This window comes from Medicago sativa, chromosome 7, assembly GCF_051527215.1.
Source record: "Medicago sativa cultivar Bolivia chromosome 7, Bolivia_mono, whole genome shotgun sequence".
Classification (NCBI taxonomy): Eukaryota; Viridiplantae; Streptophyta; class Magnoliopsida; order Fabales; family Fabaceae; genus Medicago; species Medicago sativa.
Window position 1 is genome coordinate 7,003,559 of NC_140755.1, and position 25,913 is coordinate 7,029,471.

A 25,913-nucleotide genomic window follows, 5' to 3' on the forward strand; every position below is an offset into this window, starting at 1 on the left:
ACAAAAACAGAAATGTGAATACATAGATACTTATGTTTGATATATCAGAACAACAAAGTTTTACAGCATTTTTCAACAACTTTTGGGAAGGAAAAAAAAAAGACAGTGTCTTTCTTAGTGAATAACAACAAACTCAACTTAATTCATTCTGAAGTTTTTGTTTCATGGGTTCGCAATATAAAATAATGCTTTGAGTTCTTCATTCATTAGTTGCTGCACTGAAATGTCACTCAAAGGAATGCTTAATGGTGTAAGCTCGGTGACAAAATTTTGTGACACACGTTTCACTGTTGGTCGAGAACGAGGATTGATATTTAAGCATGCAAATGCTAACACGGCAACATGAATTATGTCACGTATAACTACGTCGTTATTTGGAAGGGGAAGACACTGGTCTAATACTTGACATAGTTTGACACTTTGCATCGATGTTGATTGAAGTGATGACAATAAATCTCCAGGATGCCTTCCAACTAAAGTTTCAAGTGCGACTACACCAAAACTATATACATCACAATTCTCATTCACAGCCATAGTATAGGAAAGTTCTGCATTGATCAAATCACTATGAATATATAAAAAAAATCAAAAGAAAATAATTGAGAATTACCACGTATCATGAAAAACTAATGAACATGTATGTTACCTATGTGGATTATGAATATGCATGTTGTGCATCATATAATTATGAAGAACAGAAAAACAGATCATGAAAAGAAAAAATATTAATAATTAATTTACCAGGAGCTATATATACAATAGTTTCAGCAACTATAGTTCAATTGGATGAATCATATTGAAGGAGTCGAGCTGTGCCAAAGTCACAAGCACTAGCCTGCCACTCAGAGTTTAGCAATATATTGCTAGTAGATACATCTCGATGCACTGTTGGAGGAGTGCAATCACGATGAAGATAAGATAGAGCAAATGAAACTCCTTTAATAATGTTAACCCTTTTCCTCCATTTGAATTCCACGGCTTCTACATCATCATACAAGACAGAGAACAAGCTTCCTCTCTCCATGTACTGATAGATCAAAAACATGATTCTTTTGTGCAAGCAGAATCCATAAAGCTTCACGATATGTCGGTGCTTTATTTCTGATAATATTCGCACTTCATTTCTGAAACTCTCATCAAAAGACGGAACCTCTGCTTCACGGCCATGAAGTTTCTTTAAGGCAACAACCTTGCCACTTGGTAATTGTGCCTTGTAAACACTTCCATATGCTCCTTTTCCAATGCAATATCTCATGTCAAAGTCTTCTGTTGCTTTGATGATGTCATCATATGCTATCTTCCCATCATAATTCCATATACAAAACATATCTCCATTCTTTGTTGCTGTTAAGTTTCCATGCAACTTCTTAGTTGAATTATGATGAAGATTTAACCATATGATGAAGACTATGACTAGAATATTAAGGATCGGAAGAACAATGACAACAATGTGCTTTAATTTATTGTTTTTCTTGTGTAGGGGCCAAGGTTGGAATTGGTTAAATGAACATACATCATAATTTTCCTTTTTACTTGAATAAACCTAAAGACAATTTGGAATGGTACCCTCCAAACAATTGTATGAAATGTCCACATAAAGGACATTACAGAGTGTCATACCCCAATTTTTGACCTAACATTCCACATTCATATGCCATTTGACCCTGATTAGTCTCTGACTCTTTAGGGAAAAATTCGGCAGAGAGGTATTTTAAAATACCTCATTTATGGTTGCGAATCGGGCCCTCTTCTCTCTTTATTTTTTGTTTACTTTTATCTTTTAAATTTCCATCTTTTATTAATTCTCTTTTAATTTTAATTTTAATTTTAGTTTTATTGTTAGTCATTTTTGTTCTTTTATTTTAATCACTTTATTTTTATTTATTTTTTAATTTTTATTAATTATCCAAAAAAAATCCAAAAAAACAATAGTGTCAAAAAATTACAAAGTGTCAATAGGTTAGAAAATATTGTCCAGGGGTCCGAAAAAACTTCTCTGCTCTACAGTGCCACAATCACAGCAAAGGTCAGAACATTGTTTCTATTTCCATCATGCGCGTTTCAAAGGCATTCAAACCCATTCAATCCTCAATTAACCATATTGAATTTCTGTCCCAATTTGGAGATGCAGATCAATTTAAAAAGGGACAGAAGCATCATAATAAGGGGGGCACAATTTCATCAGCAAAACCGACATCGAAACAACACACGCACAAATTCACAGTTTCAACACACAGCCGCCTAACACATTTTTTTCAAACGAATTTTCGACACAATCTGCAAAGAGAAAAGCAATCCAGTAATCACAAATCATCAAAACCTCTCAAACCCTCATCATACACCATCATTGAACCACCATCACAACAATTTCGACCCACACATACAAGCACAAGCCGGTGGTAGATCCAGACACAGACAACCATACAAATATCAAATCCAACACCAACAGTTCGAACAATACAAACCATAACTGGTCCAAATCCGGATCTAAACAAAAGGGTATACCCTCCTTTTCATCATTTGTGTACACATAGTTTTTTTTTTTATTTATTTTGTTGTGTGGAGAAAGAAAAAACGAAAAAGAAGGAAAAAGAAACAGAAGAGAAGAAAATCGAAAGGGGAAAGAAAAAGGGAAAGAAGGAGTGGGAAAGAACAAAAGAAAAGAGAGAAGGAAATAAGGGTAGTGGGGACGGTGAGGTTATTTATATAACCTTGTGATCATGTGTGTGTGGGTGCATGACTCTAGCATGCACCCTCGCACCCTAACCCCTTTGATTTAATTTTTAATGGCTGTGATGATGCTACCTTAGATCAGATCAGGGCCATCGATCCAATCAATGGCCCAGATTCGGTCTGTTAGATCCTTGCACCCCCCACCTTATGATTGGACCCCCTTGCATTTTATTTTCATTTTCTATCATGCATTTTTATTTTTTAGCATTTTATTTCTTTTCTTTTCTTTTGCATTTATTTTTTTAGTAGATTTATTATTCTGCATTCTTGTTACTTAGTTAGGCATATTTATCTTTTTGTCATTTACTTTCATTGCATATGATATAGAATGTATTTAGGGTCAATGTACAATATAAATGAGAAAGAAGTGTGTGTGTGTGTGTGTGTCTTTTATTTCTTTCCCGTTTTTATATATCGAAAAATACAAAAAAATTAGATTAGGTTAGGAGAATTTGTGGTGATCCAACGTCACTACAAAATTCTCACGCTTTCATTTTTATTGCTACGTTAGTTTATTTTATGTTCTATTCAATATTCAAAAACAATAAAAACATTCAAATAACAAAAAATCACAAAAAATATTTTCATAATAAACCTTGATTTTCAATCAAGTGATCGTTTTTTTATTTTTTTTCTTAACCAAATATCAAATCAATTCTAATCATACTTTGAGTCATTTTTCTTTCAATATAAAAAAATACAAACCAATTCTCATTTGCCACTTGGCTTTTATTTTAAAACCTTTTTTTAAAATTAATAAAAAAACACCAAAACAAATCAAACGTCGTTTTCTTAACCCCGAACTACGAGGTTTTGATCCCTCACGGGTACGTAGGCAGAGGACACTCGTCCTTCCAAATCAATAAAATGTAGATAAACTAGGTCTCCTTTCTTTTATCATTTCAAATTCCTTTTTTAAAAAAAAAGCAAGCAAGTTTAAAGCACAAAAAGTTAAATAAAACCAAAAGGTTCTCGTAGAGTACTACGAATATTTAGGGTGCTAATACCTTCCCTAAATATAACCAACCCCCGGACCCCCCAATTTAAATAAATTTTTTCAAAGTCGTGAAATAAAAAGTGAGTCAAAAGCTAATCAAATAGCCTTGATCTCCGAAAAATGACGCGACAGAAATGGCGACTTCACTGGGGACCCCCTAAGAGGGTTGAGCCTAACTTGGCTTTTATTTAACTTTTGTGCTATAACTTGCTTAAAAAATATAAAAATAAAAGATGGAAATACGTGTATGTATATTCTCTCCTTCTTCTTTCTTCTTTCTTCTAATGTGAGTGGTGAGATAAGTCCTACACCCGGACTTGAGGGAAATTAAGATAGGACCGGGTATAATCATAGTTTCCATGCCAAGAGTACTCTTCGGTATTGGTACATGTGATAACCCACTCAATGGAGGGATCTTGGAGGTACACGTTTGTCGACGTGAGTACTCGCGTATGGCATGTTACTTTCAAGTGACCGTCGAAGTTGAGGACCTTTAGTCACCTTTAACCCATCTTGGCCTTTTAGGACGTAGTGCGGTGGCTAGTCGAGAGTACTCTCGTATTGGTCGTCACGCGATACTACACCCAAACGAGACTAACCGATGAATATTGTTGGAACGAGAGTACTCTCGTCGCCTAACAAATATTCGGACGTGGTTGAAAACTTTGGGAACCTTGATAGAACCCTTGTTACAAGTGTAAATAAAACCATAATCCTTACCAAATGGCGTTGTTACCCTTGACTCCATCATCATGGACCTTAAACCTCACCATGTTTTCATTGTTCTTTAGCATATTCATGCATACATGCATATCTTCATAAAAAAAAATTTCTCATCAAAATATCGAAGGACTTAGATAAGTCGTCTTGTAAGCATCAGAGGTATAGACCTTGAAAAGAGGAACACCAAGAAATACATTTTCAAAAGTCTTATCTAGACTTTAGCTTTTGTTGGGGTCTCTTTCCTTGACTTTGCTTTTGCTCTTAAGGAAACTGTTTGTAACACTTCAAATTATCAATTGAAACAATGTTCCTTATAATGTTTACAATTACTTTGACAAAGTCCTTCAATAAAAAAAAATGTGTCCATTTTTTGCATAAGCATAATCCATCATCATGCATTCATAGGTTCAAGTCAGTGTCTCACACGTTTGTTTTTCCTATAAAAAGGTCAACCAATCTCAAAAGTGTCATGGCGTCCTCGTCCGAAACCAACTCGCATGTACAACACTCGAGCAATCATAAAGAGAAGATGGATTTTCTCGAGCAAGAAAATCAATTGCTCCGGGAGGAAATTGCAGCCATGCAGACCAAGATGGACGAAATGACTGAATTGATGAAGACACTGACGGTTGCTCAAGCACGTCCTCCTGCTCCTCCTATCAGGACTCAAGCCGAAACTGTGTCTATTGGCCCTGAATGGATGTTTTGTGCCGATACTCCGGAGTACTCTGCTCCACAACGTTCCGTGCCCTGGTTCCCGCCTCTTACTGCTGGCGAAATACTCCGTCCCATTGCTTGTGAAGCTCAGATGCCTACCCATCAATATGTAGCTCATGTTCCTCCACCTCCTATGAGAGCTCCTCCAGTCACTATGACCTATTCAGCACCTGTGATGCATACCATTCCACAAGAAGAAGAGCCCATCTACCATTCAGGGGATATGGAAGCCTATGATAGAGTGAATGACTTGCAGCAAAAATATGATGAAATTCAGCGAGATGTGAGAGCCCTCCACAGGAAGAAAGTATTTGGGAAGACTGCTTATGATCTTTGTTTGGTGCCAAATGTTCAAATACCCCACAAGTTCAAGGTACCAGACTTCGAGAAGTATAAGGGAAAATCCTGTCCTGAGGAACATCTAACAATGTATGTGAGAAGAATGTCTGCCTATTCCAAGGATGATTCAGTCCTTATCTATTTTTTCCATGAAAGTTTGGCTAGTCCTGCCTCAAAATGGTACATGAATCTAGATAAAACAAATATCCAAACTTTTCAAGATCTGTGTGATGCTTTTGTGGAGCAATATAGTTACAATGTGGATATGGCCCCAGATCGAAGTGATCTACAAGCTATGACTCAGGGAAACAAAGAAACGTTCAAAGAGTATGCCCAGCGGTGGAGGGATACTGCTGCCCAAGTCAGCCCGCGCATAGAAGAGAAGGAGATGACCAAGCTTTTTTTAAAAACTCTCAGTCAGTTCTATTACGTGAATATGGTCGGAAGTACTCCCAGGAACTTTGCTGAGATGGTTGCTACGGGTGTACGACTAGAAGAAGGAGTCCGAGAAGGACGATTGATCAATGAAAGTGTCCCCGCTGGCAGTTCAAAGGAGAAAGACTAGGGAGTGAATATGGTGAAAGGTCAGCAAGTCGATCCACATCGCCAGGCTAAAAAAAACGCCGCAGTATGACCCGATTCCTATAAAGTATGCGGTTTTGCTTCCACAGTTGCTCGAAAGGAATCTAGTCCAGACCAAGGCGCCTCCTCCGGTACCAGCAAGATTACCAGCATGGTATAGACCTGACCTTTTCTGTACCTTCCATCAGGGGGCACCTGGCCATGATATTGAACATTGTAATGCACTGAAGAAAGAAGTCCAGAATTTGATCCGGACCAACCGCCTGACTTTCTAAGTCTTAACTCCAAATGTGCTAGCCAATCTACCACTAGATCATGGTGTCTAATGTTGTAACACAAAGAGGGTTTAGCTGCAATTGAGTCGATGTTGATGTTTTCTTCCGCTACTCGATTTGTTCAAATGATGTGTTTATTGTTTACTGCTTTTCAAAAAAAAATCCTTTCGTTCCGCCCGAGACGAAAGTGAACTTGTGTAGGGCATTTTGCTTCTTGCATTGTCATCATTAATAAAAAAGTCGTTTTGATCCCGACTTTGTTTTTACTTTGTGCTTTTTCTGGAAAAAATGGTAATACAAAAAACCAAAAAATAAAATCATTCTCAAATATCTGCATAATCATGACTTATACTTGTCAAAATTAATAATCAAATCATGCATTAATAAACCCGTTGAACACATTAATCATGTACTCTCTTCCAACTGTGAGTTCCCTGTGTCCGAAGCTGAAGAAGGATAATGAAGAGACTCCCGACGAGATCTCTCACATACTGGGGCATCTTAGCCATCGAAGCTGCAAACAAAATATCAAGGAGATTATCTAGAAGATGACATTCAATTACAAAGATTGGCTCGGGGTGTTACCATTCGCTATGCTCAGATATCGTACACATTTCAACAGGGGCAACCCCCCTCCTTCCCCAATATGTAACATGGAGGTCGTGCTTTCCGTGAAGGTCGAAGTCCCGTCAATAGGAGTTCTGCTAAAGTCCAAACCTAATTGAATTTAAATGCATGACGACCTTTGTACAAATATATCAAAAGAGGTTTGAAACAAGCTTCTAACAAGAAGGCTCGTCCCCGTGAATTCAAGAAAGAAACTTTGTGCCCAACTTTGTACTACTTTCCAATCAGACTCCAGGGGCAAGTGGACGCCTAATTATGAAGACTTGTGAGCAATGACTTTTTCAACTATGGATGGTGACAAACTCACACGTCCTATGAATGCCGGTGCAGTCAAGAAATACTTTGTCAAAAATAAAAGCTCGATAAGTCGCGAACCTGAAAAGGCGGCTTAGGCAAAAATGAGCGTCTCGGTGGACTGAAAACCTGAAAGGGCGGTCCAGGCAAAAATTAGAGACAAAAAAAAAATGATGATGATTATCCTGATAGATTGAAAACCCGAAAGGGCGATCTATGCAAAAGTTAAGGATCAAAAGACAAAGTAACTGCATCTGGTCAAGTACAATCCACTTGGGGCATACCTGTTGTCAAAGAACCGCCGATCCGAAGCATGAGGCGCATCTGCTATCAAAGAACCTCCGATTCGATGCATCTGCAGACCAAAGACTCGGAACTGGGGCATTCAAAGTTGTCAGGGAGTATAACGGTTATTGTGTTCAATGTACCCTTCCCATATATATACCATTTTCCAAATTTTTCAAAGATCCGTGGAGCCATGCCATTGGTAGGCCACCACTCAATTCATCAAATTCGAGCCTGTGTCCATTTATTTGGAACTCTCATTTATTCTATTTGCAAAATTTCTTCTATTTTTGATGGCGATACTTGAAGCAAAAATCTTCAAAAAAATGCAAAACTTTTTTTACATCTTTTGAAAAGTGTGAACAACAAGCGCACTCTCTTTGAACTCGTGAGTAGTTGAAGCTTACATCGGCATGCGCCTTGAGAACGGTTACACTCCGAAAGAGAAACATGACAATGCACCATGGAGAGGGCTTCTTTCTTGAGCAAGATGCCATCACAGTCAAACAAAAAAATATATACAAAAAAAATCAAAGCTCGCTAAGTTGAAAACCTGAAAAGGCGGCTTAGGCAATAGAGAGCGTCCCGGTGGACTGAAAACCCGAAAGGGCGGTCCAGGCAAAAATTAGGGGCACAAAAAAAGAATATATTCCCGTTGGACTGAAAACCCGAAAAGGCGGTCCAGGCAAAAGTTAGGGATTTTTAAAAACCAAAAAAAATATATACAAAAAAAATGACTGTTGAAGCATGCCAGGGGAAAAGCACCCTGCGTCGGTTTACAAATGGCGACTTCTTCCAGACTTTTGGTTAGACAATGGGCTCCCTCCCCAAGAGGCATCAGTTGCTACCTTGTGCCGGGTTTTACACCGTCAACGGCTCGATTTGTTCACGATAATATCACCTCCAAAGAAGTTTGCTGAGTGTTTGTACTGCGATGTCAGTCCGCCTCTCATCTTACCTGTCGTGTCCTGTCCCATCGAGTTCATCTATCACATACTGTGAATACAGTCACACAAGTTATACTCATGCATTCATACATTCATGCAATTATATATTCATGCATTAACACTTTCACATATTCATACACAACATATGCATAATATCAATTCACACATGGTTGCATCAGTTACCCAAATTCTTGTTTGGTCGTGTCCTTTCGTCTCAGTCCTCAATCGTTTCAAGCTGCCAGTCCTATACAACGGACCGCTTGAGCCTACATTTTATCTTGTTTCAAGCTGCCAGTCCTAAACAACGGACCGCTTGAGGTTACTTTTTCATCTTGTTCAAGCTACCAGTCCTAAACAACGGACCGCTTGAGTTTCATTTTGTCTTATTTCAGGCTGCCAGTCCTATACAACGGACCGCTTGAGCCTACATTTTATCTTGTTTCAAGCTGCCAGTCCTAAACAACGGACCGCTTGAGGTTACTTTTTCATCTTGTTCAAGCTACCAGTCCTAAACAACGGACCGCTTGAGTTTCCTTTTTATCTTGTTTCAAGCTGCCAGTCCTAAACAACGGACCGCTTGAGTTTCATTTTGTCTTATTTCAGGCTGCTAGTCCTAAACAACGGACCGCTTGAATTTCCTTTTTATCTTGTTTCAAGCTGCCAGTCCTAAACAACGGACCGCTTGAGTTTCATTTTGTCTTATTTCAGGCTGCTAGTCCCAAACAACGGACCGCTTGAGTTTCATTTTGTCTTATTTCAGGCTGCTAGTCCTAAACAACGGACCGCCTGAGTTTCCTTTTTGTCATATTTCAGGCTGCTAGTCCTAAACACTGGACCGCTTGAGTTTCATTTTGTCTTATTTCAGGCTGCTAGTCCTAAACAACGGACCGCTTGAGTTTACCTTTTTGTCTTATTTCAAGCCGCTAGTCCTAAACAACGGACCGCTTGAGTCTACTTTTTGTTTCAAGCTGCCAGTCCAAAACAACGGACCGCTTAAGTTTACCTTTTTGTCTTGTTCCAAGCTGCCAGTCCTAAACAACGGACCGCTTGAGTTTACCTTTCTATCTTGTTTCAAGCTGCCAGTCCTAAACAACGGACCGCTTGAGTTTATTTTGTTGTAAGCTGCCAGTCCAAAACAACGGACCGCTTAAGTTTACCTTTTTGTCTTGTTCCAAGCTGCCAGTCCTAAACAACGGACCGCTTGAGTTTACCTCTCGTCACATTTCAGTTTGAAATCACATTTTTTTTTCCAGTGTCATCCCCAGTTTAACTGTTCAAGTGATGTCGCTAAAAAAGGTTTTGTCTTCATTAAGATATCGTTCCAAACCGATACGGTAGTAGACAATCTTTTCCCCAGTGAAACTGCAATTCCCCAGCAGAGTCGGATCCCTTTCTTTAACGAACTTGGGTATCCCTTTTGTTGTTTCCACCCCAGTCAAATCATCTTTGCCGTCCTGCATTCATACTTGCATCATGAGCATTTCACAGCATCTTAGGTCCAAAATTGGTGTATTTTTGTATTTAAGTCTCTTCGTCCCATCAACCCAAAGATTTCATCTTCAAATCTCCGGACGAAGAAACTTAAATAGGGGCATCTGTCATACCCCAATTTTTGACCTAACATTCCACATTCATATGCCATTTGACCCTGATTAGTCTCTGACTCTTTAGGGAAAAATTCGGCAGAGAGGTATTTTAAAATACCTCATTTATGGTTGCGAATCGGGCCCTCTTCTCTCTTTATTTTTTGTTTACTTTTATCTTTTAAATTTCCATCTTTTATTAATTCTCTTTTAATTTTAATTTTAATTTTAGTTTTATTGTTAGTCATTTTTGTTCTTTTATTTTAATCACTTTATTTTTATTTATTTTTTAATTTTTATTAATTATCCAAAAAAAATCCAAAAAAACAATAGTGTCAAAAAATTACAAAGTGTCAATAGGTTAGAAAATATTGTCCAGGGGTCCGAAAAAACTTCTCTGCTCTACAGTGCCACAATCACAGCAAAGGTCAGAACATTGTTTCTATTTCCATCATGCGCGTTTCAAAGGCATTCAAACCCATTCAATCCTCAATTAACCATATTGAATTTCTGTCCCAATTTGGAGATGCAGATCAATTTAAAAAGGGACAGAAGCATCATAATAAGGGGGGCACAATTTCATCAGCAAAACCGACATCGAAACAACACACGCACAAATTCACAGTTTCAACACACAGCCGCCTAACACATTTTTTTCAAACGAATTTTCGACACAATCTGCAAAGAGAAAAGCAATCCAGTAATCACAAATCATCAAAACCTCTCAAACCCTCATCATACACCATCATTGAACCACCATCACAACAATTTCGACCCACACATACAAGCACAAGCCGGTGGTAGATCCAGACACAGACAACCATACAAATATCAAATCCAACACCAACAGTTCGAACAATACAAACCATAACTGGTCCAAATCCGGATCTAAACAAAAGGGTATACCCTCCTTTTCATCATTTGTGTACACATAGTTTTTTTTTTTATTTATTTTGTTGTGTGGAGAAAGAAAAAACGAAAAAGAAGGAAAAAGAAACAGAAGAGAAGAAAATCGAAAGGGGAAAGAAAAAGGGAAAGAAGGAGTGGGAAAGAACAAAAGAAAAGAGAGAAGGAAATAAGGGTAGTGGGGACGGTGAGGTTATTTATATAACCTTGTGATCATGTGTGTGTGGGTGCATGACTCTAGCATGCACCCTCGCACCCTAACCCCTTTGATTTAATTTTTAATGGCTGTGATGATGCTACCTTAGATCAGATCAGGGCCATCGATCCAATCAATGGCCCAGATTCGGTCTGTTAGATCCTTGCACCCCCCACCTTATGATTGGACCCCCTTGCATTTTATTTTCATTTTCTATCATGCATTTTTATTTTTTAGCATTTTATTTCTTTTCTTTTCTTTTGCATTTATTTTTTTAGTAGATTTATTATTCTGCATTCTTGTTACTTAGTTAGGCATATTTATCTTTTTGTCATTTACTTTCATTGCATATGATATAGAATGTATTTAGGGTCAATGTACAATATAAATGAGAAAGAAGTGTGTGTGTGTGTGTGTGTCTTTTATTTCTTTCCCGTTTTTATATATCGAAAAATACAAAAAAATTAGATTAGGTTAGGAGAATTTGTGGTGATCCAACGTCACTACAAAATTCTCACGCTTTCATTTTTATTGCTACGTTAGTTTATTTTATGTTCTATTCAATATTCAAAAACAATAAAAACATTCAAATAACAAAAAATCACAAAAAATATTTTCATAATAAACCTTGATTTTCAATCAAGTGATCGTTTTTTTATTTTTTTTCTTAACCAAATATCAAATCAATTCTAATCATACTTTGAGTCATTTTTCTTTCAATATAAAAAAATACAAACCAATTCTCATTTGCCACTTGGCTTTTATTTTAAAACCTTTTTTTAAAATTAATAAAAAAACACCAAAACAAATCAAACGTCGTTTTCTTAACCCCGAACTACGAGGTTTTGATCCCTCACGGGTACGTAGGCAGAGGACACTCGTCCTTCCAAATCAATAAAATGTAGATAAACTAGGTCTCCTTTCTTTTATCATTTCAAATTCCTTTTTTAAAAAAAAAGCAAGCAAGTTTCACTACAAGAAAATTGTCATTTTACGACACTCACATTACGACATATTGGCACAAGTGTCGCAAAGTTGTTTTTTAATTGATATTTGCGACGGTTCATACGACTGTTTGGTCATATGTCGTAATATTTTAATGGGAATGACTTTCAGCGGGAAATGAAAATAAAGAGCCGCTTCTTCCAAAAAATTTGGCTCCCTTTCCTCTTTCTTTTCAGAAAAATAAAAATAAAAAACAAAACAAAACGTCATAAATCCATGACACTAAAAAACCCCAAATCCTTCTCACTCACAAATCTTCTCTCTGTGATAATCGAAACCCACTCTCAGCCAAACCCTTTTATCGTTTCAGTTCTTCACCCACTGGGATTGAATGCTTCTTCACTCACAATCAGGATTTGTGATAATCGAAACCCAAAACTGTAAGTATCTTCTCTCTGGGATTGAATGCTTTGATTTGTGTATTTTTTCTTCTTGTGCCTATTACACAAAATCCCCTAGATCAATTTCTCTCTTCTTTTATCCTCTCTCAAACAAAAATCAGATCTGTGATAACTACACCGCTTTACTCAACCTCTATCATAGATCTGAACTTTCAACGAACGCCATCTGTACCAGCCGCCACCTCGTCTCCGGTAGAAAGTGAACCTTCTCCGTACTTCTTCTCTTTCTCCTTTTCATTCTCATTCTTCTTAACATTTAATCTTCTTTTATTCAATCTCAATGATTTAAAGATCGATTAATTACTTTGTAGGGTCATTAACAACATTTCAAAGATTCACCCTTTTTTTGCTGTGTTTGGATAATTAGAGTTTTTTATATTAAGAATCATTGTTTGTGTTGTGGGGTCTAGATAATATTTTGTTAGGATTTTGGCGTAAATAGTGTCATCAATATTGGTTGATTTATGAGTTATAGTTTATATATATATATAACCCCTTCCTTGTTATTATTTGATTCCCGGGAGAGTTTGTAATCATCAACCAAAAAAACAGAAGATTTTTTTTTTTTATAATTTGATTTAACAATCTCATTATTCAACCTTTTCCCTCAAAATGATTTCACAAAAAATGATTTCACATTGCTTTGTTTTGTGCAATCATTGCTGTTTGAATGCTGACATTTTGTGTTTATTGGTGAAATGGTGTTTTATAAGTTCATTTGTGTGTTTCGTTCTGTTGTTGTAAACATGCTGAAGCTGAAATAATGAGTGCCTGTATGCGCACATGTTGCTGGTCTGTTATTTTTCTGCTGTTTTTTCGATGGTCTGTTACACTAAACTTCTATGTTTTTATGTTGCTTTTTGCTATTATTTTTGATGTTGTTCTGTATGAAAATTAAACTGTTGCGGCTTGATTAATATTGAGCGATGAGCTGCAGTATTTGTAATGTCTTTACTGTTATACTTGGAATTGTGGTTAATGTTTGTTTTGGTCTTTACCTATTGAAAAAAATAATAGAGATGAGGTTTTGTGTTAATAATAATGTGAATATGAATGTGTTAGTGGCTATTTTACTTGTGCATTAGATGCCTTAGAATATGGTATATGATAATTAATATTAAGTTATATTACATATGAAAATGAGATATATGGATGTAAGAAATGAATTATATTTCTTAACTTCACCATTTGAACAGGTAAGTGATTTATACACAGAGCCTAAACACACTTTTATTGTATCCATTGTGCACAAAGCCTAAGTACTTAACTTGTTTTTTGCTATCCTAGTATGCTTTGCTATTTGCATTGTTTTGACTTGTTATCATCAATGCTTGCAGCGTAAGTGTGTTTGGAGTCTCGACCTTGTGAAAAAGATGACACCATATGAGTATGCACGGCTCAAAAGAATGGAAGATAATAATAAAGTGATTAACGCTCTCAATCTGCCAATTCTCGCCCAATCCCTTGTCAAATCCTCTTCTGCCACTAAAAAACCTTCATCGGTATGATTTATTGATTCTGAAACTTTAGAACCTTTTTTTATTGATTTCTGGCTCTGAACATTTTTTATCACATAAGTGTTTAAAGGATAGTGTATCTGATATGTTTAAAGGAACATATCTTCGTTTGATTTAAATGATAGTTTATGTGTTAGCTAGAAATGTATGATATTGTTTAACTGTGTTGTAGACACCCATTACAAACTCATTCTCAGCCACTTCTCAAAACATAAAGAACATGAATTTAACATGGTAGGGAGCTGTTTGCATTCTTATCTACTGCATATATAGGAGGATTAAATTCTGTCATTAGGAGTATTTGTTTATGATATCAAATATTTAGAGGAAATAATTTAAGATAAAATTCCTGCATTGTAGCTATTCATTTTGTGTCTTGATTTATGCTTTTTGCCTTTTAAAAATAAAGGTAACCATTATTTAAAATAAAAAAACAACTATAATTGCAGAATCTTAAAGAGGTTTTTTTATGTGGATGTCATATACCGAGTTCAAGAATCAAGTTTATATGACAGTGTCAAATGTGTTGTAACTGATACCCCTATTCTTTCATCCCCTTTAATATCTTTTTAGATCAAGTATAACAAATTACTCAATTGAAAGTTGTGAATTAAATCCCTATAGTTATGCACTTGAAATTGTGATCTTAATTTTACTTTTGATTCCTATAGTTATTTTTCTTTTTTGGACCAATCAAATCCCTCCATATTTATGATTGTGATCTTATTTACTTTGTGAAGGGTCGTTCAAGGTTTGTACAACCTGGAGCTCTCGAAGCAGCCAACAAGAAGCGCCTCCGTTCGCATGACTTACCACAAGCCCCTCCACAACCTACACATGTGACACCACCACCTGCACCAGTTCAAGAGACATATCCACTAACTAGCAAGGTGTCAACACTGCCGGCAATAGTCGAGGTAACCGAACTGCCATCTTCCCAGGCCACATCACATAATCATTCTATTCCTTTCCCTGATTCTGAAGACGACGTGTTAGATGATGCGCCGAATATTGCTGAAAAAAAGATATCTAAATATTGGGATTTAGAAGTTATAAGTAAGTGATCTAGTACAAAATTATCTTTAAATAATTTAATTGTTTTACATCATTGACTTATGCCATATTTCACTTACTTTCTTATGTGTTAGATGAGGCGGGTCATGTTTCAAACAAGCGTTTAGTGGTGTATGATGTGTTGGCTGAATCTCCTAATGGAACAAGGATAATAACAAGATGGAAGGGTCGTCAACCAGTGGGAGAAGCAGCTGGTTTTTTAGCGAGTTTTTTGGGTAACCTTGCTAGAATGTATAGAGACTTTCCAATAATGTTTGAAAGTTGGGACAAAATTCCAGAGAAAACAAAAACTAAAGTTTATGATGAAAAAATAAAGGTATCATTGATATACAACTATATATTCTGATTTATTGTTTCTTTTGTTTAGTAACTATTATTTTATGTTTATGTTTCAAGACAAAATTTGTTGTTGATGATGGAGACAACAAAAGCTATATTTTGACAAGTATTGGAAGGAAATGGAAGGATGAAAGATGTCGGTTGTTCAAGGAACATTATAAATGGGATCTCCCATTAGAAGTGAATCTTGCGAATTATCCAGGTCATATTGACGCAACCGATTGGGCTCTTTTTGTAGCATATAGGCGGAAGCCAGACACGCAAAAGAAGGCGCGAAAAAATGCAGCAAATAGGAAAAAACTAACGACCCCTCATACACTAGGAAAAAAGTCTCTTGCGAGGAAGAAATATGAGTTGGTATGATTCACTCAATCTGTCATTGATCAAATACTTAATTGCACAAGTACTTATTATATGTGGTTATTTGTAGGAAGTGAAAGATGGTCGAGAATACAGTAGGGGAGAAATGTTTTCAGTTTCTCATAAGGACTCCAAAGGGCTATATGTCAATGAAGAGGCCAAGAAAAAAGCTGTAAGTGCATCATTTCCTTTTATTACTGACGTGTGTATGTTTTATCCATGATACAAGTTAATGTTGTTCTAGTTGTTCTTTGCTTGGATGCAATTACCTTTTCCTGGATGAAATTGTACAATTATGATTATGCACAAGTTTGACTTAGGTAACTGACTATACATGATTCATTTTGGAATATGGTAAAGCAGACAAAGTTCACTGCTGATGTGTATATTGTTTGGTTAGATTGTGCAGACATTATTATAGATAGAAGTAGAGTATTTGCTTTTGTTTTTTCATGTAGCATTGTGGATGTCAACTGCTAAACAAACAATTTCGATGTATGATTGATTGATTTGTAAGTCTGACATAGTGATAAACATCTTGTGAAGTACCTTTGTTTATCAAATAAGAGCCCTGGATAATATGCAGGAACAATTGCAAATTGAAATGCAAAACACTCCTGAGAATGAAGCATTTGTCAAAGTGTTTGGAAAAGAACATCCTGGGTATGTGCGTTCTATGGGACTTGGGATAACACCATCTCAAATCTCTACTTCTCACCATGCTAGAACGACATCTTCCTTTGAGGCTAATGAGAAGATGTTGAAAATGCAAGCCGAAATCGATTCACTTAAGGATAAGGCTTCACAAGTTGATATCTTGAAGGAACAAGTGGCATTCTTGATGCAAATGCAAAATTCTAGAGAAAAACAGGTAAAATTGTATTTTCACAAGTTGCATTCTTGTTGCTTGGATTAGGATGTTAAGTTTTTGGTAGGGGTGTGCATGGTTCATAAACCAAACCAAATCAAGTTGTAGCAGTTTAACTATACATTTTTATATACTTGCTGCAAATTATAGGTAGTTTAGTATGTGATGAAATAACTTTAATTGGATTAGGGCTTTAACTATACCTAGTTAGGTTGTTGTTGTCAACTTCTTTGGAGCTCGACCTTGGATTTTGTATGTTTTTACTTGGTTGTTTGGAGGTCTGTTTGACTTGGTTGTTTAATTTTATTATCCATTTTGAATATTGTTGTTTTTCTTTTGTTTTGAGTGTTAATGAGTACTTTGATATTGCTAATCATTGTCTTATTTTATTTTTCAGCCAACAAACACAGAATCACCAAGAGATGGTGTGCGCTCCTCCGAGTCTAGTTATCGCCTTGAGAATCATGAGCAACATCACTAGGGATATTTAGATAAATATTATGAGCTAATGGTGATGGACTATTTTGTATAGTCAACCATTGAAATTCACTAGTATTTTGGTTTTTGAGCGTTTAAGCTACTTTATTTCTAGTTTTAATCAAGTTCATTCAATGTATGGATCCGAATGTTTAAGCTACTTTATTTATAGTTTTAATTAAGTTCAATGTATGGATCAACAATCATACTTTTGGATGGTTTATATGAATGAAATTAAGTAATTTGTAGTTATATATTATTCCATTTTAAGTATTTATTGATTAATAGTTTCATTTTAATTTAAGATTAATTCTTATTGATTCAGCCGTCAAAATTAATCTAATGAAAATTGATAAATAAGAAATATTATTAAAAAAATGAAATTTATACATTTGCGACGGTTTGAAACTGTCGCTGCAAGCCTATAAGAGCCATCCATAAAAAAAATAAAAAAAATACATCACGACAGTTACAACTGTCGCTATTGTTTCTGCGACGGTTGTAACGGCAGTTTACAGAACCGTCGCGAAATACCTTCCCGACATGCATTTTCCCGTCGGTTGCGGAACTGTCGCAAATATCCAATTGCGACAGTCAGAACTGTCGCAAAGCCTTAATTTACCTGTCGCAAGATGCCAATTTTCTTGTAGTGTTTAAAGCACAAAAAGTTAAATAAAACCAAAAGGTTCTCGTAGAGTACTACGAATATTTAGGGTGCTAATACCTTCCCTAAATATAACCAACCCCCGGACCCCCCAATTTAAATAAATTTTTTCAAAGTCGTGAAATAAAAAGTGAGTCAAAAGCTAATCAAATAGCCTTGATCTCCGAAAAATGACGCGACACAGAGAGATTGCGGAATTGCTCCAGTGAGATTCTTATTGCTTAAATTAAGTTTGTGAAAATCTTCAAGCTGAAAAGGTATTTCACCACAAATGAGGTTGTGACTGAAGTCTATGGAAATTTCATAATCAGAAAATGGAATGAAAATCGAAAAATTTACACCAATGAGTAGATTGTGGGACATGTCAAGGGTTTTTAATGAAATTGGAAAGATCCCACTGATGGAATTGCTACTTAATTGATCAAAGTTATAGGGAAAGAAACCAGTGAAAAAATTATATGAGTTGTCAAGGTATACTAATTGTGTGAGATTATTATGAAAATTAGTAAAGTTTCCGTTGAGTCTATTGTGAGATAGATCTAATCTAGTGAGATTTTTCAGGAACCCCAACTCGTAAGGAAGGGAACCTTGAATGTTGTTGTGAGATATGTTGAGCTGTTGTAACTTTCTGAGATTTCCTAGTGAAGAAGGTATCTCACCTTTGAATTTATTGTTAGATAGACTTAGTGCAGTTATATTTTTCAGTAACCCCAGCTCAAAAGGAATAAAACCTTCAATGTAGTTGTTAGAGATGTATAGCTCCTCTAGTTGATTGAGATTTCCCATTGATGAAGGTATCTCACTTTTGAATCTATTGTTAGATAAATCTAAACTAGTGAGATTTTTCAAGAACCCCAATTCAAGAGGAATGGAACGTTGAAAGTTGTTGTGAGAGATGTCTAGGTTCTCTAGTTGTTTGAGATTACCTAGGGAAGAAGGCATCTCATATTTGAATCTATTGTTAGATAGACGTAATGTAGTGAGGTTTTTTAGGAATCATATCTCGGGAGGGATGGAACCTTGAATGTAATTGTTAGAGATGTCTAGGTACACTAATGGTCTAAGATTTCCTATTGAAGGAGGTATCTTACCGATAAGATAATTACCATCAATGAAAAGATAAGTGAGTTTAAAGAGATTTCCTAATGAAGGAGGAATATCGCCTGAGATTCTATTAGTTGATAGACTTAATGAAACGAGATTTTTAATGACTCCTAACTCATGAGGAATAGAACCTTCAAGATGATTGCGAGAAAGATCAAGATAAGTGAGTTTGGAGAGATTTCCTAGTGAAGGAGGTACATGACCTTTAAGATTATTGAGAGATAGATCAAGATGAGTGAGTTTGGAGAGATTTCCCAGTGAAGGAGGAATATCACCTAAGATTATATTGAAGGATAGATCCAATGAAACAAATTTTTTAATGAATCCCAACTCATTAGGAATAGAACCTTCAAGAGAGTTATAGGACAAAATGAGATGAGTGAGCTTGGAGAGATTTCCTAATGAATGAGGTACCTGACCCTCAAGAATATTGTAAGACAGATCAAGACGAGTGAGCTTAGAGACCAATTTCTTTTGGGATAGTCCCTAGTAGTCCAATTTCTCTTATAACAAGGCTTTCTAAATTATGGAAAGTAGACAAGTTAACTGTTGCCAGTTGATTCCCCCAAGGGCCTATGCCTATGGTGATTGATTTTATACTTCCACCATCGTTGCAAGATATACCATCCCAATTACAACGATCAGAGATATTGAAGCTTGCATCAGACGTGTTCCACCATCCACTATTCAATACAGCATTCACTTGCATTTGAAGTTGATGAGATGTCACAGTGGTAGCACATTGAGTTCCCGCAATCAAACTGCAAATAAGAAGAAAGACCATCCACATTTTTGGACCAAAGAAATTGAAACTATACTTTGTTTTGTTTTTGAGATCTAATGAATGAGCATCAAATCTCTTGTTGTGTATTGTCACACGCTAATTGATTAATTTGATTAGTTATAGTGCTCCATTTGCAATAAAAAAAGTTTTAGTGCTCCATTTGTCTCTAATTACAAGCATCTATTTACTTTTTTTTTTACTTATATATTATGAAGATCTTGTATGTGAAGATCTTGTTCTTAAAGTACTCTAGTATGGACTAATATGGAGTTCAATAACAAACAATTCGATCTTTCCTAAAATTTATTATCAGCATTTGATTTAAATGCGTACTATTTTAATAATTGTCATAAGTATTTTTAAAGAAATGTTATAGAGAATCTCTTTTAAATATTTTTTTTAACATTTATCCTTTAACTAGTGAAACTCATGTGTATTTCATATTTTGAAAGTCTGTGTCACTCATAAAATGGCGGGATTCATATGAGTTTCACATAATAAAATAAATCAATGTTAAAAAAACGTTATAAAAAGAGTTTTCTTAACATTTATATTATTTTTTTCCTCCAACAAAACATTTCTATTATTTTTAGGGAAATGTTAACGAGTGTCTCTGAAAAACTTCATTTAAACTGATGAAATTTTATCAAATATATATTGTGTTGAAAATTAAAATCTATGATTTTTTTAAAAGAAATTTTATTTCAATTTTTTAATGAGTGTTCCAAAAACACTCATTAGGAAGACGTGTTTTTACGCGGGACTCTTAAATGTTAACCCACTTATTTCTTTTCTTTTTGAGCGGGACCCCTTTATTTCTATTTTCTATGGACCTTTTTTTTAGGAAAATGCTAACAAGTGCCCTAAGGGCATTGTTTAAGCATCTAAAAGTAGCAACTTTTGCATTGGAAATTGTACAGTTATGATTTTAACATGTGTTTGACTTGTATTTTCAAGACATAATTTCTTTTTATGGGTTCCTTAAACAATGCCCTTAGGGCACTTGTTAGCAAGATCCTTTTTTTTTAAAGTCCCTTTAAAAAAGATGCATGTGTTTCTGAAATCGCCTATTGACTAAGTTAATTATATAAAAAATAAAATAAAAAACACACGAGTCTACCAAGTTTCTTTTAGGGTGTGTTTGGTTTAGAAGAGAAGTTGTGAAGAGAGAAATAGCTGAGAGAGAAGTTAATAAGAGAGAAATAGGTGAGAAATAGAGTAGATTTGAGGTATGGTTTGGTATAAGAGAAAGACAAAAGAAATAGGGAAGAGAGAAGTGTTGGTTATTTTTGAAAATACTAAACTACCCCTGATTTTTTAAATCACCTTAAAAAAAGAATACAAGAAATTCAACAGTGCACTGTTTACACTCTCAACGTAACCGCATCTTCACCAATTCAATCTCCAGTTATCCATTCCCTTCTCCTCCTCCAGATATATATATATATATATATATATATATATATTTTAATTAGCAATCAATATTCATTCAAATTAAAGACATGCATTTCATCAAACAATTATTGGGCATTAAAAAACAAATCATATCTAACAACATGGATTTGGTGTTTCTAAATTCAGACACAAACAAACAACAATTCAAGAAGAATTGCAACATTTCAGTAACATAGAATTATGTTAACGAGAAACCATTTCCATCCAAAAATTCGAAATTGCAAAAAATAGTGTTCAGAATAAAATGGGGAAAACAATAATTGAATCATAACACACCGGCAGAAGAAAATACAAAGAAGTGTTTGGATGAAAAGAACATGAACAAGAATTATCCATTCCTTTCTCCTCCTCCATATATATATATATATATCAGCTCACTATACTCCTCTGCTTCAACAGTTCAACGAAAAGGAAATGGATAATAAATAGCAAATGTCACCGACTCACCAACCAGAACCGGAACAAGTGTAGAATAATTTTGATTTTGCCATCCATCACTAGTGTAGAAGGTAAGGGTAAAAAAGGAAAAAAAAAATAAGAAGTAGAACTTTTCTCGTCTTTCTTCGCAGGTTTGGGGAGAAGAGCAAAAGCGTGGGACCCACACCAAATTAGCATCTCTCCCCTATTTCTTCAGTCTTCCAAACAAGAGAAGTTGGCATTCTCTCTTCAATTTCTCTCTCACCAACTTCTCTCTTCTCTTTTTCACCTCAACCAAACACAGGCTTAGTGTATGCCAGCTTTTCTTTTTCAATGGATTATAACTTTAGAATATGTTTGCTTGTGCGAAGAAATTGTGAAGATAAAAAGAGATGAGAGAGTGTGACTAAATTGAAGTTTGATAAATACGAACTATATAATTATTTTTTTGTTGTTTTAATCAAATCAGTATCATTAAAGTCAATATTTCAACCGTAAAAGTGAGTAGAACCATTAACATCGACTACAGACAGACATCTATTGTTGTTGGGGTTTTTAACATTTTTGAAGTACTTGTTCATCGTTTTGTGCGACGTTGTTTGATTTCCCTTCTTGTTATTGTGGTCTTCATTGTTTTATATTGAAAGATCAACTATTCAATTGATTTTTAGATGAATCAGTCAACTGAAACAAACCAAATATCATCGATTTCGTTTGTATCGGTTCATTTATAAAGGAAAAAAAAACCTAAAACCAAATCAAATTGATGTAAATTTAATTGACTCTAACACTTTTTTTTAATTAAAAAATAGAATCAAAATGATATGTTGCACTCACTAAGAAGAGTAATGAGGTGAAGGTGATGTAAATTGGTGAAGAAAAAACACAAAACATTACGTGTGAAATACACGCTTTCATTCTTTGAAATTAACCGGATCAACTTTTCAAATTTCCAGAAATTATCTACGTTTTATAATTTTTTGAACACCCTGAAATTTAAACATTGCACCTCTTTTGCACCACTCAACACTCTCATACCTTAATCTTTCACAATTCAGTGTTGTGCAGTACAGTGACACACTCCAACACTTGTAATATTTTAGATTAGAATTGTTAAATTGAACGTTTAGTCCCTAATTAATTTTTTTGTTTACTTTTCGTCCCATAATTATTAATCCTTACATTTTTGGTCCCTTATTTTTTTATATGTTATTCAATTTGGTCATCTCCATCAATTTGTTTTGTCTTTCTTCATCTTCTTTGTCATCTTCATACATTGAGACTAAATATGTAATTTAAAATTTAATTTACCTTTCTTCATCTTGTTCCCTCGTATTCATCATCATCTTCATAACGCATACCCAAAAGAAAAAGAAAAAAAACAAAAATTCATCACTTCAACTAAATTGTACACCCTCTTTTTTACAAGAGTGTTACTTAAACCATCCACAAAGTGTCACTTATACTTCTCATACTTCAATTTGCTAGTTAAAAACTAACAACCATAAAGTTAAGGTAGAAAACAAAAACTGTATTTTCTGTTTGGCTATTGCTCTTGTAATCCTCAAGACTCTTTTACCTATAAGCAAGTTACTGTATAATAGCTTTGTAGAAACTGTATTTTCAGTTATTGAAGTAATAATCTCCCAAGTACATCAAAGAAACAATACTTCCTAAAATAATATTAATCCAATAAATAAAATAAAAGCATCCTCCAAGAAAAAGCATGCATATTCACATAATGTAATAATGAACTCATTTCTTGGTGCAGCAAAATATGTAAAACCTAAACCAGAATTTACACATTATGATGTTGCAACTCTTGAAGAAATAATTTGAAATTCTGGCGCGTTAGCTTTACAGATGTTCTGAGTGATGTTTCAACACCAGACACAAATTACGAATGTTGAATTAAATGTTTAGAACATCATGTTAACAATAATAAACAAGAGATGCAAAACGTAAATGACAAGAAAGTAAAAGGTACAGGAGAATTGTTCACTTCCACTCAATCAATCACAACCCCTGTGATTATTGTCATACCCTAATTTTGGACCTAAAAATACTTGTCCAATTCTTCTTTTCTTGCATTTCAAGTCATTTGAGTATGTCTCTGATCAATTGCATCTTTCTTTGCATCTCATTTCAATATTGCTTACAAAATTCACACAAAAGGGTATTTTAGTCATTTCCTATGTTAAAAATTTCTTCCAATCTTTGAAAAATTGTTTGAGTCTTTTCAACTGGTTAGAATAAGTCCTCATTTCAATTCTATGTCAAAATCCATTTCAAAAATTGCATTTGAAGTCATTTTGAGTCAGTTTAGCCCCTAGGGGCATTTTAGTCTTTTCAAGTGTTAAAGCTCTGTTTAATCTCTTAAAATTGTCTCTGAGTCTTTTAATTTGCTTGTATAAGCTCTTGCTTCAATTCCCTGTTAAAAATCCATTTTAAAATTTGCATCTGAGTCATTTTTAGTCGCTTTAGTCCCCAGGGGCATTTTGGTCATTTCACACGAAATTTCGGCAGAGAGAGGTTACTTTAAAGTACCTCATTTAGGTAATTGGTTCATTTTAGTCCGTTTTGTCAATTTTAATCGTTTCACTTTACGTTTAGTCAATTTTACCAATTTTTAATTCAATTTTATTTTTTATTTTCATTTTTTGCACTTTAGTCCTTTAATTCCTAAAATTTGCATATTAGTCCTTTTTGTTACTTTTCTTTTTTAGCCCTTTAGTTTTTAATAATTGCATTATAGTCCCTAGAGTCTTTTTGTTTGTATTTTTGGTCCATTTTTCTTCTTCGGTCCTTTAAACATTTCTTAAATTTACAATTAAGTCATTTTGTCCAAAATTTGCAGTCTGGTCCTTTTTAAAAAATTGCAGGTCAACCCTTAAAAGTTTCAAAATTGCAAAGAGGCCCTCAAGTCCAGAAATAGCCCAGTTTCGGATCCAAGCAAGTCCAAGGACACATGTCAACAAGCCATTGGCCACCAAGGCCACATGGCAGCCTATAAAAGGAGCCAATTCACCAATGCAGGCCCAGAATCAATCACAACAAGCCACATCACACAAACAGATTCCACATTCTCTCTCCATTCTGTTACGATCAAAAAGCAAAAAGCTCCAAGAACACAAAGAACAATTCTCAAACCCTAGAATTCCAGAAATCAATTTCATCATCAATTGGATAAATTTCGTTGCGATTCTCAGTGATTCAAGATTGAATCATCATCATCGAATCACTTCCTCTGCAATTCAAGCCCAAATTCATCACAAATGCAATGAACTGGACGATCACAGAGGGTTTTTGAGGTGAGAAGAAGAGAGACCGAAGCAATTTTGAACCAGTGAAGAAGAAGAAGAAGATTACCGATTTATTTTCGGTTCCAGAACTTACCAGAAGCTTCAACAGGGATCTTTTTGTTCGAATCTCCAAGTAAAACCAGGTAATCCTCAAAAAACCCCTTCGTTTTCATCGCAAAAGCTCAACGAAGATCCACAAACACAAATAAACGGTGAATTGAAGAAGAACTTCGAAAAATATTCGAAGGACTTTGAAGCGAAACCCTAAAAGATGTGAATCTTCAAAGATTCACCGTTTATTTCTTGAAACGATGCTTATAATCATCATAAGTGAGTAAAGTAGTTCGGTTTAGGGTTTCGTTTCAAGATATTCCAAAAAACTTTTAAAAAAACTTCGAAACCAAACCCTAAAATTTAGATCTGCAAAAATTCACCGTTCATTTTACAAAATTGAGTTCAAATTCATCATCAGCAGAGAAAATAACATAGATTAGAGCCTCGTTTCAAAAGATCTCGAAGAGATTTGAAAGACCTAAAACCGAAAGGTTTAAACTCCGATTTGCATAGATCCAAGCTTCGTTTGCAATTTCTGGTGTTTGTTTCGTGTTTAGATTGAAAAATGAACGGTGAAAAGTCTTAGGTCATGTGGATTTGGTGAGTTTAGGGCTTCATCGTCACCGGCGGTGGCTGTTTCCGCCGGGGAAGACGGTGGAAGATTTAGAGAGAGAACGAGAGAATCTGAGAGTTAGAGAGAGAAATGAATGGAGCAAGTGAGGCTTAGACTGGCCTCTTAGGTTTTATAGAGGGAGTGAACCAGACCGGTTCGCCTGAACCAGTCTGGTTCGCCCTTGAACCATGTGTCTGACCGTTCGATCTAGGGTTACACCGTTTGGATCAATCCAACGGCTGTGCTTGCTCCCTGTGATCCAAGTCTGTTAGGGT

General features: G+C 35.3%; 1 protein-coding gene and 1 pseudogene across 1 annotated transcript; one reads left to right on the plus strand and one right to left on the minus strand.

Annotated features, from left to right (window-relative positions):
* Nucleotides 1–4: 4 nt before the first annotated feature.
* Nucleotides 5–25,144, minus strand: LOC146903889 (uncharacterized; annotated as a pseudogene).
* Nucleotides 12,377–17,497, plus strand: LOC146903890 (uncharacterized). Its single transcript, XM_085728177.1, has 8 exons — nucleotides 12,377–12,589; nucleotides 13,948–14,112; nucleotides 14,868–15,183; nucleotides 15,276–15,517; nucleotides 15,598–15,897; nucleotides 15,971–16,072; nucleotides 16,487–16,771; nucleotides 17,166–17,497. The coding sequence occupies exons 2-8, from the start codon at nucleotides 13,984–13,986 to the stop codon at nucleotides 17,247–17,249; spliced, it is 1,458 nt and encodes a 485-aa protein (XP_085584303.1). The 5' UTR covers nucleotides 12,377–12,589; nucleotides 13,948–13,983; the 3' UTR covers nucleotides 17,250–17,497.
* Nucleotides 25,145–25,913: the final 769 nt, after the last annotated feature.